Here is a 14,760-nt window from a genome sequence, read left to right as displayed (position 1 = left end):
ATAAATGGTTGACATGTCTTATCTGGCGGCTTTGGGAGATAGGACCTCTGCGATGTGGTCTCTTAACCAATGCAGGAATCTGGCTGGTCTGGTATTGATGTTTATAGAGAAATGGCATCAACAAATTCTCCAGGAACGTGCCATGTTTCACCATAGACCAGTTCTGCAGCTGAGAACTCCATGCCTAGATTGTACACAGTTCGTCCAAGGAGATTATGGTACGAGCAGGTGTCCAAGAAGTTCCACTGCACATATGGACTGCCTTCAACGCTCAATCACCCTACTGATGGCGGATGATAGTAGGTGGTCTTGTGGTATCTGTACCCACAGAACTTTAACAACTCAGTGAACAAATCTGATTCTGATGGCTGGCCATGTAAGTTGCATCACTGATGAAACTCTGGAACTCTTGCTCACCTTGCTGAGTCTTGGCCAGTTACAGAAAATCTATAGGTCTCGACAATCTGTTGACACACAAGAGGTAGTCAGCCATTACACCGGTAATGCCAGAAATGTGTTTATGTCTGTATTACATTGGCTGATATGCTCAAGATGATTGTATTGTTAAGAAGGGCAGTTGTTGCTGTTCCACTTGGATATGTAGATTAATGGCTTGTGATCCATGTAGATCACAGATACCGTATTTACTCGAATCTAAGCCGCACTTTTTTTCCAGTTTTCGTAATCCAAAAAACCGCCTGCGGCTTAGAATCGAGTGCAAAGCAAGCGGAAGTTATGAAAAATGTTGGTACGTGCCGCCACAACTAACTTCTGCCGTCGAATATATGTAGCGCTACGCTGGCATGCGTTGTAGGCACAAAGATAAATACTGGCGCCAAAACCCCTGCGTCAGTAAATAAATTTAAAAAAAAGTGGAAGACGAGCTTATTTTCTCCGCTGCGAGTTTCGACCACTGCATTTTCAAACATAATCCAACGAAGTAAATACAAATTCCGTATTGTTCATTTTCGAATGTAGCACAGTTTCAGTGTATTACGAAAATCTGACTGGCAAGACTGTTTGGGATGTTTGTCAATATGACCAACTCTATGTTCTGAATTTTTTCCTATTTGTGAGAAGAGATGGTTGCTAATAGGAACCTGATGAAATATGAATCACATACAGTATTCTCTTCACCATAAGAATAATACGAATATAAACATTTCGCCATGTATTCTTTCGTGTTTGCTGCTATCTCATTTAAATCCTGTCTGCCTAATAAACTACGAAACTAGAGTGAGACAACAGCAAACGCGGAAGAATATACGTATCGTGTCATGTTTATATTTGTATTATTCTTACAGTCAGAAATGAAGCACGGCAAGTGACTAGATTTTTAAATCTAAGATGACTCTAATTTCTGTGCAGAATTTGATGTAATAAAGAAGCGGCCGCAAAGATTTTCAAACGGAGAAAAATTTTCGCCTAACTCTCGTTCAGAACATGTTCTATCATACGCAGTCTATTATTTGATTCTTGTTGATCATTATCAAAGAAAGCAGCAGTGTAAGTAACAACAAATAGCAGTCTCTTGCCATTGTTTCGCTAACGAGACGATTCCTCTCTATTTTTTTTTTTTTTTAATTGTACGCGGCGGTAGCGCGTACAAAAGCAAGCCATGCCGCGTGCCGCGACAGGCCGTAAACACGTACTATCAGAATGCGACAAACAATGCATGACACAGTGCAGTAATGCATTTTCAGCTTAAGAGTGACGCAAACACCTATAACAAAGAAAACGGCATTTATCAGATCAAAGCAAAATAAGCAATCGATTCAAACCAGACGAAGCACGTGAAAAAGGAAGGGTGCCCGTATAAATACGGACGGAGCGCCTGACGCATAGCAATGGCTACGTGGTAAAGCTTAACTGCTAAGCTTACGACGCGAACCAAACTACTGTAGCTGTATCGTCATTCATTCGACCTAAATTGTGTCTCATATTACAATGGACCAACTTCGTTTCGATTTGGAGGTGCGGCCTAAAACTTCTCTCTCCCCTTGAATTTCAAGTCTCAAATTTCAGGTGCGGCTTAGATTCGGGAATTTTTTTTCCTTTATTTCGAGTCTCATTTTTCAGGTGCGGCTTAGATTCGAGTGCGGCTTAGATTCGAGTAAATACGGTACTCTCACTTCAATCTGTGGCTAAAAGTATTTAAACATTTTGTACACAGCCTGGTGTTTGCAATCGTAGGCACAGCACCCTTGCTGTGACACTGACAATTTATTCAAGAAGTACACAAGTAGTTACTGTGAACAATCCAACAATTACTGCAATGCCGTGCCAATAGCAGTTTGGCTTATGTGCACCATCAATGCCAACCTCGTGTCAAGCTTGGGATGCATGAGGAGTGCTGTGTTTGCCATATTTTCCTTTGCAGCCCTGAAAGGGTAGCACATCAGCTCAGTCTATACAATGGGGTACTGCGCCTAACCTTTGGACTGGTGTATTCCACATTTAATGGTTCCTGCAGTTCTACTGCACATGGTAGATGGTGGTGGTAGAAGTTCAACATCCCCAGGAACAGCGATAATTTCTTAATTGTGGCTGGCCTTGTTATCCAAAGAATGGCTTCAACATTTTCAGTTAATGGTACGGATCCTGCAGACAATAGTCAGTGGCCTAGGAATGTGGTTTTGGGTTACCTTTACATTTACTTGTCCATGATTAACACCACAACGTACAGTTCCAAACATTTTAGTACGTCCTTAAGCAGCTGGTGGTGTTGCTCCTTCATGGTCAAAAACACTACTACATCATCAAAGTAGACAAAGGAAAATGGCAGGCCTTGCAGGACGGAATCGATAAGACTTTGCCAGGTTTGAGCAGCGTTCTGTGAACCAAAAGTCAAAACAGAGTAATGATTGACATTTTTGGGTTGTCTTCCTCTGCCACAGGAATCCTTGTACAAGCTTAAGTGCAGTCCAAACACTGAATATTGTTGGTCCACATAATGCATAATTGTGGTCTTTCAACAACGGCACAGGGTAGCAGGGTAGCACACAGTTCTAGAGCTGAGCTTGAGATAATCGCTGCATAAATGCCCAGCTGCTCCTTTTTTGGAATGAGGTGTAGAACAGACTACCTTGACTGTTCAGTTATTTCTACTTCAAGCATTGTGTCAAAGTCAGCTTTTGCAATGGCCAAGCAATCAAGTGCCACACACCTAGGCCAGCAAGATTCCAGTGGGCCATCTGTGGTTTCTATGTGATGCACCTTATTGTGTGGCACTTGCTTAGGTTCACTGGAGGTCTATTCAAAGCTGAGGATTGACTTATCAGAGAGGTGTACTCTTCCAATGAAATCCTGCAGCTGTCAGTCCAGTAAAGCTGTCGACCAGCCAAGCATTGGATATATCCAACAAGAGGTGATAATGTGCTGAGAGATTAGCTCCTATAATTGCTTTCGTGATGGTGAAGTCTCTGCTGGATGAGCGACATAATTTCAAATTAAATTTGATCCCCTGTATTCTGTACATATACATGGACGAGTTATTAACATTGGTTAAACAGAATGCCATAAACGGTCTGCAGCAGAGGAATGGAGTTTGAGATAAGATGATAAAATGTGAACCCGTGTCTATCGGCTAATTCTGGCCAGAACAGGTGTCGTGACTTTGTGGGACACTCTAGGGCACATATGATGTCCACCACTGGTGTTTGTGAAGAAGCAGAGTGCTGTACATTCCCGTGTCTGCTCACCAAATATATGGGGGTACCAGCACAAGGGTTGTTCCATGTCAGACAATGTGGCATTGGTCAACAAATGGCTCCCGGATCTCTTGCAGTTACACCCACTATCCTTTGCCGGTACCACCTTGTGACAGCAGAGTACCGATCTGCAGACATAACAACTCTACTTTTGTTGCCAAGGAGTCAAAATCTCTGCGCACAACTGTTGCTGCCACTACCATACTACTGCCCGGCACTGTCTCCACACTAACCTGAGCAGGTGCAAATGGCCTCTTGGATTTGATCTGCAGGCTCAGTCATGGCATCCAGTGACACCTCTGTTTCTGACACCATGATAGCTTTGATCTGCGGCAGAAGTCAACTGCTCCACATGGTGCATAGTAACATGTCTAGAACTGTAACTGTCTCTACAATGCTCTGTAAATGCCATAGATTTTGTGGTGGTTTGCGATCACCTCTTGTGTCAGTATTTGTTGTATTCAATGTATTCAATGTTCTTGAGACGCTGTGAGTCTCTGGATTAATTACAATTTAAGCTTTTCTAATGAGACATTCTTTGGTGGCACAGTAATGACATCTTTGATTTCTACAGCGAAACAGTGGTCAAGCTGCCTCATGCTAAGGGCAAATTACATGGAGTCAGTCATGATTCCTGCATAGCAAAAGTTTGCTTGTACCTGGGCAAATCACAGTACCAGTTTGTTAGGCCACAAGGAGGCAAATGGATCACTAGTCTGGACACTCTTGGCTCATTGGTAACCTTGTGGACTAGTAAAATCCAGTGGTGGTTTAGTCCTCTTCAGCTCATAACACAATGGGATCACCACTTGTCGGGTTCAGCTTAATTTGGGCTGATCAATTTGGGCTGATCAATTTGGGCTGACCAACAGCAGAACAACATGTTCACTCTGAGACTAGAGATTGTACTTGATCAAAATGCTTTATCTATGAATAATGGTGCTTAATTATATATGAAAACAAGTAAACTGTTACAACCTGACAAGGTCGACAGCAAAATCATTCCAGAGTGTGAGTATATTCATAACATGAGGTAGATAATTATTACTGTAACTACGATTGACAGTATACAGAAACAAAACAAAAAACATGGAATGAATGAAAACACATAAAATTCACACACCAAAGAATAAACAGCATGAAGAAAAACCATAAGAATTTATACAGGGTGTTACAAAAAGGTACGGCCAATCTTTCAGGAAACATTCCTCACACACAAATAAAGAAAAGATGTTATGTGGACATATGTCCGGAAATGCTTAATTTCCATGTTAGAGCTCATTTTAGTTTCATCAGTATGTACTGTACTTCCTCCATTCACCGCCATGATTTCATACGGGATACTCTACCTGTGCTGCTAGAACATGTGCCTTTACAAGTACAACAACATGTGGTTCATGCACGATGGAGCTCCTGCACATTTCAGTTGAAGTGTTCGTACGCATCTCAACAACAGATTCGGTGACCGATGGATTGGTAGAGGCGGACCAATTCCATGGCCTCCACACTCTCCTGACCTCAACCCTCTTGACCTTCATTTATGGGGGCATTTGAAAGCTCCGTCTAAGCAACCCCGGTACCAAATGTAGAGACTCTTCGTGCTCGTATTGTGGACGGCTGTGATACAATACGCCATTCTCCAGGGCTGCATCAGCACATCAGGGATTCCATGCGACGGAGGGTGGATGCATGTATCCTCGCTAACGGAGGACATTTTGAACATTTCCTGTAACAAAGTGTTTGAAGTCACGCTGGTACATTCTGTTGCTGTGTGTTTCCATTCCATGATTAATGTGATTTGAAGAGAAGTAAAAAAATGAGCTTTAACATGGAAAGTAAGCGTTTCCGGACACATGTCCACATAACATATTTTCTTTCTTTGTGTGTGAGGAATGTTTCCTGAAAGTTTGGCCATACCCTTTTGTAACACCCTGCATATAAAAACACATTGCCCCTGGCAGCTGATTGGAAGCTGCTTGACAGCCGCGATTTACTTGTCACCCTGCACAAATGACGCTACACCACAGATTACATATAACGCCCCTGGTTGGCACAAATCTTAACTGAAGGCCGCAACCGTAACATGCAACAAACATACCAGATGCTAGAAAATCATGATACAAGTGTAATCTATTTTAAAACTTAAGGAGTTATAAAATTATGGTTATACGTCTGGGAGTAAGCTATGAACAGCATTTCAGCAACAATCATTGTCAGAAACTTCCTGGCAGATTAAAACTGTGTGCCAGACCAAGACTCGAACTCGGGACATTTGCCTTTAGCGGGCAAGTGCCCTACCAACTGAGCTACCCAAGCACAACTAACGCCCTGTCCTCACACGAGACGAGGTACTGGCGGAATTAAAGCTGTGTGGACAGGGCATGAGTCGTGCTTGGGTAGCTCGGTCGGTAGAGCACTTGCCTACGAAAGGCAAAGATCCCGAGTTCGAGTTTCGGTGCCTCACACAGTTTTAATCTGCCAGGAAGTTTCATATCAGTGCACACTCCGCTGTAGAGTGAAAATTTCGTTCTATCATTGTCAGAGTTAGTCATCAATTTAATATATTTTTCACGAAGCTATTGTCAGCAAATTTTTAGATACCTGGTATCCAATCAGTGAGTTATTTATCATTCAGATACACTAAACAGTTCTGTCTGCTGCAGTAATACATTTAGTATGGTATGGAATAACTGCTGAATGGGTGGCCACTAATTTGGACAAGTGGTTGAAGGAAGGATGGAAGATTAGGATTTAATGCCCCATTGACATGAGGTCACTGGAGAAGGAGCACAAACTCTGATTGTTTCAAGGATGGCGAAGGAAATCAGCTGTGGCCTTTCAATGGAACCATCCTGGCATTTAATTGGAGCAACTTAGGGAAATCATGGAAAACCTAAATCTGGATGGCTGATTGCAGGTTTGAAGCATTGTCCTCTCAAATGCAATCACATTGTGCCACCTCACTTGGTAAAAGTGCTTGATACTGTGCTCTGAGAAATAAATATCTTTAATATTTTGATAGGAAAAATCTCTAGCTTGTAGTAAAATGTTCAGTTTTCTTTGCACACTTTAGTGCACTTGCTTTTCTAACTGCTGTATCAACAAGGAAATACTGGGTAACCCCTCCCCCCCCCCCCCCCTCCCAGTGATAGCCAGTGGCAGTCCGATATATATGAAATGAGTGAAAATACAACTTTAGTAAGAAATATTTGGATCACAACAACAGTCATGTAATTGTAAAAGCAGATTTTAATAAAATATAATAAAACATGTAAAAGAAGTGTAACAAAGAAATAAACCATTAGGATTCGAACTAGACCCAAAGTGCAGTCTATGGGAATTCGTGCATAATTTCTGTTGTGCAAAGATTACTTACAAGGATACCACAAGTAACAACAGTAATGGTATGAAGATGGATATATAGTGTTCATATTTCTAGTCAAAGACAAAGAATGTGGATTACAATTTATGACTCTGAATATAATCATCATTATATACACAAGGCAATAAGTTTATTAGATAGAACAGGAACATCTGAGCTCTTGATATTCATGCAAGTGGTTCTCTTTTCTCCAACGGTCTGTTTAATTTTCCTGTAGGCTGCATCTATCTTACCCCTGGTGAGATAAGCCTCTACATCCTTACATTTGTCCTCTAGCCATGCCTGCTTAGCCATTTTGCACTTCTTATCGATCTCATTTTTGAGACATTTGTATTCCTTTTTGCCTGCTTCATTTACTGCATTTTTATATTTTCTTTTTCATCAATTAAATTCAATATTTCTTCTGTCACCCAAGGATTTCTACTAGCCCTTGTCTTTTTACCTACTTGATCCTCTGCTGCCTTCACTACTTCGTCGCTCAAAGCTACCCATTCTTATTCTGCTGTATTTCTTTCCCCCATTCCTGTCAATTGTTCCCTTATGCTCTCCCTGAAACTCTGTACAACTTCTGGTTTAGTCAGTTTATCCAGGTCCCATCTCCTTAAATTCCCACTTTTTTGCAGTTTCTTCAGTTTTAATCTACAGTTCATAAACAATAGATTGTGGTCAGAGTCCACATTTGCAACTGGAAATGTCTTACAATTGAAAACCTGGTTCCTAAATCTCTGCCTTACCATTATATAATCATCTGATACCTTTTACTATCTCCAGGGTTCTTCCATGTATACAACCTTCCTTCATAATTCTTGAACCAAGCGTTAGCTATGATTAAGTTATGCTCTGAGCAAAATTCTACCAGGCGGCTTCCTCTTTCATTTCTTAGCCCCAATCCATATTCACCTACTATGTTTCCTTTTCTCCCTTTTCCTACTCTCGAATTCCAGTCACCCATGACTATTAAATTTTCATCTCCCTTCACTACCTGAATAATTTCTTTTACCTCATCATACATTTCATCAATTTCTTTGTCATCTGCAGACCTAGTTGGCATATACACTTGTACTACTGTAGTAGGCATGGGCTTTGTGTCTATCTTGGCCACAATAATGCATTCACTATGCTGTTTGTAGTAGCTTACCCGCATTCCTATTTTTTTATTCATTATTAAACCTACTCCTGCATTACCCCTATTTGATTTTGTATTTATAACCCCGTATTCACCTGACCAATAGTCTTGTTCCTCCTGCCACCAAACTTCGCTAATTCCCACTATACCTAACTTTAACCTATCCATTTCCCTTTTTAAATTTTCTAACCTACCTGCCCGATTAAGGGATCTGACATTCCACACTCCAATCCGTAGAACGCCAGTTTTCTTTCTCCTGATAACAAAGTCCTCCTGACAATATTATGTTACTTATAAAATCATATATCTAGTCTAAGTCAAAGTTTTAATGACTGGCTAATTATTCTGTATTCTGCAACTGGTGACAGGAGTGTCTCAATGTATACACTGTTCACTTGGTTGCTGGGGTCTTTCTTTTTTAACTGTTTTCAGTTTGCACATGTTTCGTGCAAGTCCCTGCAGATGACAGTTTGTATCTAGACTTACGTCATTAATAGAATGACTAGTGTTCCTGTTGTACCTAATGGACCTATTATTTACACTGTATGTAAATAAGACACAAAAAGTGCTATGAATCAAGTTGTAATGACAGGCCAGTATTTGTTGTAAATGGTGTCTTGACTGAGCTATCTTTGTGTACGATATCTTAATGCATGTCCTCATAGACTACCCAATGCTCAATTTTAATGTCAATAGTTTATCGTTTTTTGTTGTTGTGTACGACTTTTATATTCTGTACTGTCATTGATACTGTTACTATTGTATTAAATGCACTTCTGTATATAATTATGAGTACACTCCAAGTAAAAAAAAATTGTAATAAGCCACACTTTTTGCATCTTTGACTAGACATCAGAAAATACTGATCTTCAGAAAATATTGATCTTCATATCTTTGTTACAGTTACTGGTGGCATCCTTGTAATTAATCTTTGCACAACACATGTTACACAAAATTCCCTTAAGAGGGCACTTTGGATCTAGTTCAAATCTTCATGGTTTATTTCTTTACCAAGCTTCTCTTACAGTTCTTTTATTATATTTTATGAAAGTCCGTGTTTATAATTACATCAATGTGATCGTAATCCAAATATTTCATACTACAATGTACTTTTACTGATTTTATTCATATTTGATGACCACTGGCTATCACTGGTGTAATGCCGGAGATGGAGTGGAGAGCTGTTGCTCTTTATGCAATGGCAACTGCAAGTCATGCAGCAGTTGTTCTTCATATCAGGCAAGAGCAGTTAGTGCAGGTGTACAAATAAAATGTGTTTAGGATACATCTGATCGATGACTTATTTTTCACAGTTCTACAGCGAACACTATTAAAACTTTTTGACCTGACATATAACCTGCATGGGAAGAGAATCCCTATGAACATATCCAGGGACTCGGACTCCATGCCATAGCCTCTGAACTTCTGACTGCATCATTAATACATGCCAACACTCTATGAATTCTCAAAGTCTGATATCATGCAGAATGCTGTAACCCTAATAATTTGTGTATAAAGTTGTCAATTATAAAGACCTGCATGTGATGTGTTCATGGTACTCTTACTGCATTCGGTCTCTTGTAGTAATGGTGTATTTTTCTTTATTTAGTGCTTTTGTAAATATTTCTTGTTAGGCAGTGGGAGCAATTTGTGTGACAAACTCTACAGTAGAACATCCTACATACACCTGATTGTATCACAAATTGTACACAGCAAACAAGAGTAACAGTTTCAATCCATTGACACTTTTTTCAAAAACTATCAAGCACAAAAAAGACATTAAAACAACAAGCTACAAATGACAATGAGTGCATATAATTGAGGCAACAGCAACTCAGATAATTAATCTCAGTATTGAAGCAAGGTATTGAGGTAAAAAACTGCCCTCTCCTTTCACAAACCCTCTCGTCATTTGAAACTAACTTTTAGAGCTTGAAGAATGCACATATTTCATGATATTTACTGTAGTCCAGTTAAAATTACTTGATAGTTGACATTTTTGTCTTGCTGCTAAAGTGTTGCCACATCAGCTGCCAGTTACCATTCAGTTATAGGTGCCAAACAAAGACAGCAGGTCACTTCACAAATGCTGCTTGTATGTAATGTGGGGCAATGTTGGAAGTGGCCACCACAAGGCATGTCTGAAATGCAAGAAGCTCTGTTAACAGATAATTTCAAGTGAGCAATGACTGAACTGCAGCAGATGAGACTGAATAGCCCTGAATTTAAACTCATGTCCCAAGCTAACCACAATGAGTAATGTGCAATGTCACCACTCTGCGACCCAACTAAAATTACCACTTTGTTCCCAGTGATTAAAGCTAGCCTGTATGAGCAAACTAAAGACAGAAAAGAATTAGTTTCATTGCTAAAAGCAAACGGTAATTTTTCACACTCATTGGTCACCTGAAACTATCCTCACACTGGATACATGAGCTATTGTGTTACCAACCAATGAACATTTGTCCTTGGTTGGTTTCAGATTACAGGCAAGACAGGCAGGTCCCTGACGAAAAAAAGAATGATACGAAGAAAGATAAGAGTAAACAAAAGTGTTAATATGATGATGAAAGATAAATGGCACAGAATTATAAATAAAAGAAATACATTTAAACCAATTTATTCAATAAAAATAATAATCAAACTGTTATGATTAGTTTCAGAAATAAAAAAGAAATTAACACATTTGATGAGTTTTGAACTTGTGCCCTTTTATATGTCAGGTTAATAAGCTATCTGTTGTGCCATGTTCCAACAGTGCATCATGTAAGTATATTTACGACTGTGGTGACACAGTTGCCGCGATGAACTGTAGTCTTTAAAAATTCAGCCTCCTAATGTCATGCGAAGCTTACCTAATGTAATCCAATCTCTGACATTATGTCACTGTGCATGTCAAGCTGAATTGTATCTTGTGCAGAAGTATAGTACATCGTATTACTGCTGTGTATGAAATGTGTGTATTTCATTAGCATTGTGTGTGTGTGTGTGTGTGTGTGTGTGTGTGTGTGTGTGTGTGATTAAATATGAAATAAAGGTGGCAGACTAATGACTCTGGATCTAGACACATTAACAGAGAATGCAAGCAATTGCAGTTCGGGTGTGATGTTGAGTACTCTGCGGGAAACCTGCTCTAATGCGTGAAGTGTTGCCTATTAAGTAATTTTAATCATACTACACTGTTAAGTTTCCCTACATTCCATAACAAAATTGTAATCAAAATACATATAAAAATTTCTGTGCACAGTGGGCCAATGTTCGATTATCTTCCGATATTTGTAATAATTTTCTGTGGACATGGACATCCTATTCCTTGAGTATGTGTTGTATTTTGCTCCAGAGTTTTGATGTTTTCTTTTGCCATTTGTCATCTTTCAATATATTTTTTCTCTATGAGCTTAGCTTTAATGCTCTCCACAAAAAGGTGGTGATTAATCAATTATGAAAGTTGAAGATCTTGACAAACTTTCCACCTTTCTATAGACCTTATTTCTAACTTTCGATTTGAGGACAATTATATTTGTTTATTTCTTTAAATATGGTGCACAAGGTCACTACAGTTCATAATAAACCACTCATCTTTAAGAATTATACTTACCTTCCCATAAGTTTTGGTAGCAGCTTTTCTATGCTTGGAGCACATATATGACCATTATCTCCAGCTGAGAATACAATAATGGCTTTCAGGAAAACCTTATTCCCTGAGATCTCTAAAGCAGAAAGCAATTTATGAAAGCAAGTCACAAAGCTGGTCAATTCCATACTTCCTTCATGCAGTTCACTTGTTGAAAGTGGAAAATGGTGAGACTGCAGATTCAAGAGAAGTTCCCTTAAAGAGCAGAAATCTGGATCAAGTACAATTGTGATAGATAAATGCAAACAGAAATTATTTGTAATTAATATTATGGCATGATGAATGTTATTCTTGAAGTTAAAATGTTAAATTTATCAGTTATAGTTTGGACTACAAGTTCTGTACACACATTATGTTCTCTCGTATTCTTAAACAGTTACAATACTATTCAGTTACAATTTTTATTTGCATAATATTTTGATGTGCCTCTTCAATATAGTATGTGTTACATGAGTTAAGAACAACTCAATTTGCTTTGATTTTTGTTGCAAACTTTAATAAACTCTCTCTTCTAGTCCTCAAATTCTGCAGAAACTATTTGGTGAATGGATTTTGGACACAAAAACAGTATTAAAGCAATCAAATAACCCCACAGTCAGCTGAATAAGTGCAAAACACTACTTGGGCTCCTATTACATAATAAACATTTGTACTTCATGAAATGTGTTAGATTTCTCAGTACCAGTAAAGCATATTTGGCATAAAGTGCATACTTAACATAAAACACAATGAAGTTTATACAGAACCTTCAGTGAGGTGAATAGCAGCATCAATGTGTTGTGTTCACTGAACTTTCTAAAGCCACAACAACAAAAATGTGGCACTAGCATCAATGATTGTTCAGAGGAGTAAAGAAGCATACTATACACAGGGCATTAGGGGTACAAGTGCAGATATTGTAATCACTGATACCTTAATATGTACCCACTTCAGTGTGTTAGTTGTTTTTTCTCTGCATCAAACAGTCTTCTTGCAAATATGCCACGTAATTTACTACCAGATGTTTTCTGCATGGTTGTTAACTTTACCACTAAGTGACTACGCCTGTCAGTATAGAATAAATGTTTTCCATTCATGTATCCACACTCAGCACCTGACCTGCTACCCAGGGGAAATAAGCATTAATGGCTTGCTCTTGTCACATGTACTTGGAGATTCATTACTGCGCAGTTTTCTGCAGCTCCTAACTTTTAATAATGATTTAAGGCAGGTAGCGGATGTCATAACTTAAAATATGTTTCTGAATAAAAAGAAAAATACATTACTACTTCAGTTTTTGTTCATGGTTCCTGTTTTTCTTGATATTTCCTTTTCTACTACTAACTTACAGTTGTTAACAAACTTTGTCTTGTGATTTCTAAACTACATCAATACTTCCTGTTGTTTACATCTTGCGCTCTTTAGCTTACATGCTCTCTAAGCTCTCCTTCATGTTATGAAGCTGTATTTTCTGATAGTGAATGTTTTGCTGCTTGCTGTCTAATAGTAATGTTGAGTTGTAGGTAGTGAAATACGTAATTTCTGTAACTTTTATATTTATAGATGCCACTATTGATTCCAAATTCTTATACATTATTAACAATGAACTCAATCAAGAAGTAGATGTAAGCATGGCTTACTCACTGTTAATATATTGGAACCCTACCTGGAATGAGTGGAGCACATTTGATCTTTCAGATAACTCAACAGTATATGCAAACAATCTGAACATTTATACTCTCCACTACTATTCCATCTCTTACTCAATGCATTTCATCATCAATCTCCCCTTGTACAATAGCACACATTACAATCAGGTGACAAAAGTTATGGGATAGCCATATGCACATATGCAGAGGGCGGAAGTATTGTGTACACCAGGTATAAAAGGGCAGGGCATTGTCAGAGCTGTCATTTGCACATAGGTGATACATGTGAAAAGGTCCCTGATGTGATTATGGCTGCACTACAGGAGTGAAAATACTTTGACCACAGAATGGTAGTTGGAGCTAGAAACAAGGGACACACTATTTTGGAAATCGTTAGGGATTTCAATATTCCACAATCCTCAGTGTCAAGAGTGTGCCGAGAATACCCAATTTCAAGGCATTACCTCTCACCATAGGCAACACAGTGAGCGATGGCCTTCACGTAATGACCCAGAGCAACGGTGTTTGTGTAGAGTTGTCAGTTTTAGCACACAAGGAACACTGCATGAAATAACTGCAGCAAAAAGCCATGTGGGACATGCGACAACCGTAACCATTAGGGCAGTGCAGCAAAATTTGGCATCAAAGGCTATGGCAGCAGACAACTGATGCAACCTTGATGACTGGAGAACCATGTCCTGGTGAGATGAGTCCCAATTTCAGTTGGTAAGAGCTGATGGTAGGCTTCAAGTATGGCACAGACCCCACAAACCCATGAATCCAAGTTGTCAACAAGGAACTGTGCAAGCTGGCGGTGGCTCTATAAAGGAGGACGAGATCCTCTGGTCCAACTGAACTGATCATTGACTGGAAATGGTTATGTTCACCTACTTGGAAACCATCGTGGACTTCATGTTCCCAACAAAAATGTAATTTTTATGGACGAGAGTGTACCATGTTAGCAGGTCACAATTGTTCACAAAACGTTTGAAGAACATTCTGGACAATTCAAGTGAATGATTTCGCAACCCAGATCACCTGACATGAATCCCATCAAACATTTAGGGACGTGACCGAAAGGTCAGTTCACACGCAAACTCCTGTACTGGCAACACTTTCACAATTATGGACGGCTATAGAGGCAGAATGGCACTGTTTCTGTAGGGGGCTTTCGACGACTTGTCGAGTCCATGCCACACCAAGTTGCACTACAGTGGGCAAAAGCAGGTCTGACACGATATTAGGAGACATCCTGTGACTTTTGCCACCTCAGTGCAATG

General features: G+C 39.3%; 1 protein-coding gene across 1 annotated transcript in view; it reads right to left on the bottom strand.

The window, feature by feature from the left end:
* Nucleotides 1–14,760, bottom strand: part of LOC126167810 (DNA-dependent protein kinase catalytic subunit-like) — a 540,256-nt gene that overhangs the window by 268,011 nt on the left and 257,485 nt on the right. Inside the window, exon 25 of the mRNA XM_049920510.1 lies at nt 11,817–12,047. Within this exon, the coding sequence (XP_049776467.1) occupies nt 11,817–12,047 (231 nt within the window). The remainder of the gene's footprint in view (nt 1–11,816; nt 12,048–14,760) is intronic.

Source organism: Schistocerca cancellata, chromosome 1 (genome assembly GCF_023864275.1).
Source record: "Schistocerca cancellata isolate TAMUIC-IGC-003103 chromosome 1, iqSchCanc2.1, whole genome shotgun sequence".
Classification (NCBI taxonomy): domain Eukaryota; kingdom Metazoa; phylum Arthropoda; class Insecta; order Orthoptera; family Acrididae; genus Schistocerca; species Schistocerca cancellata.
This window is presented reverse-complemented; position numbering and strand designations above follow the sequence as displayed.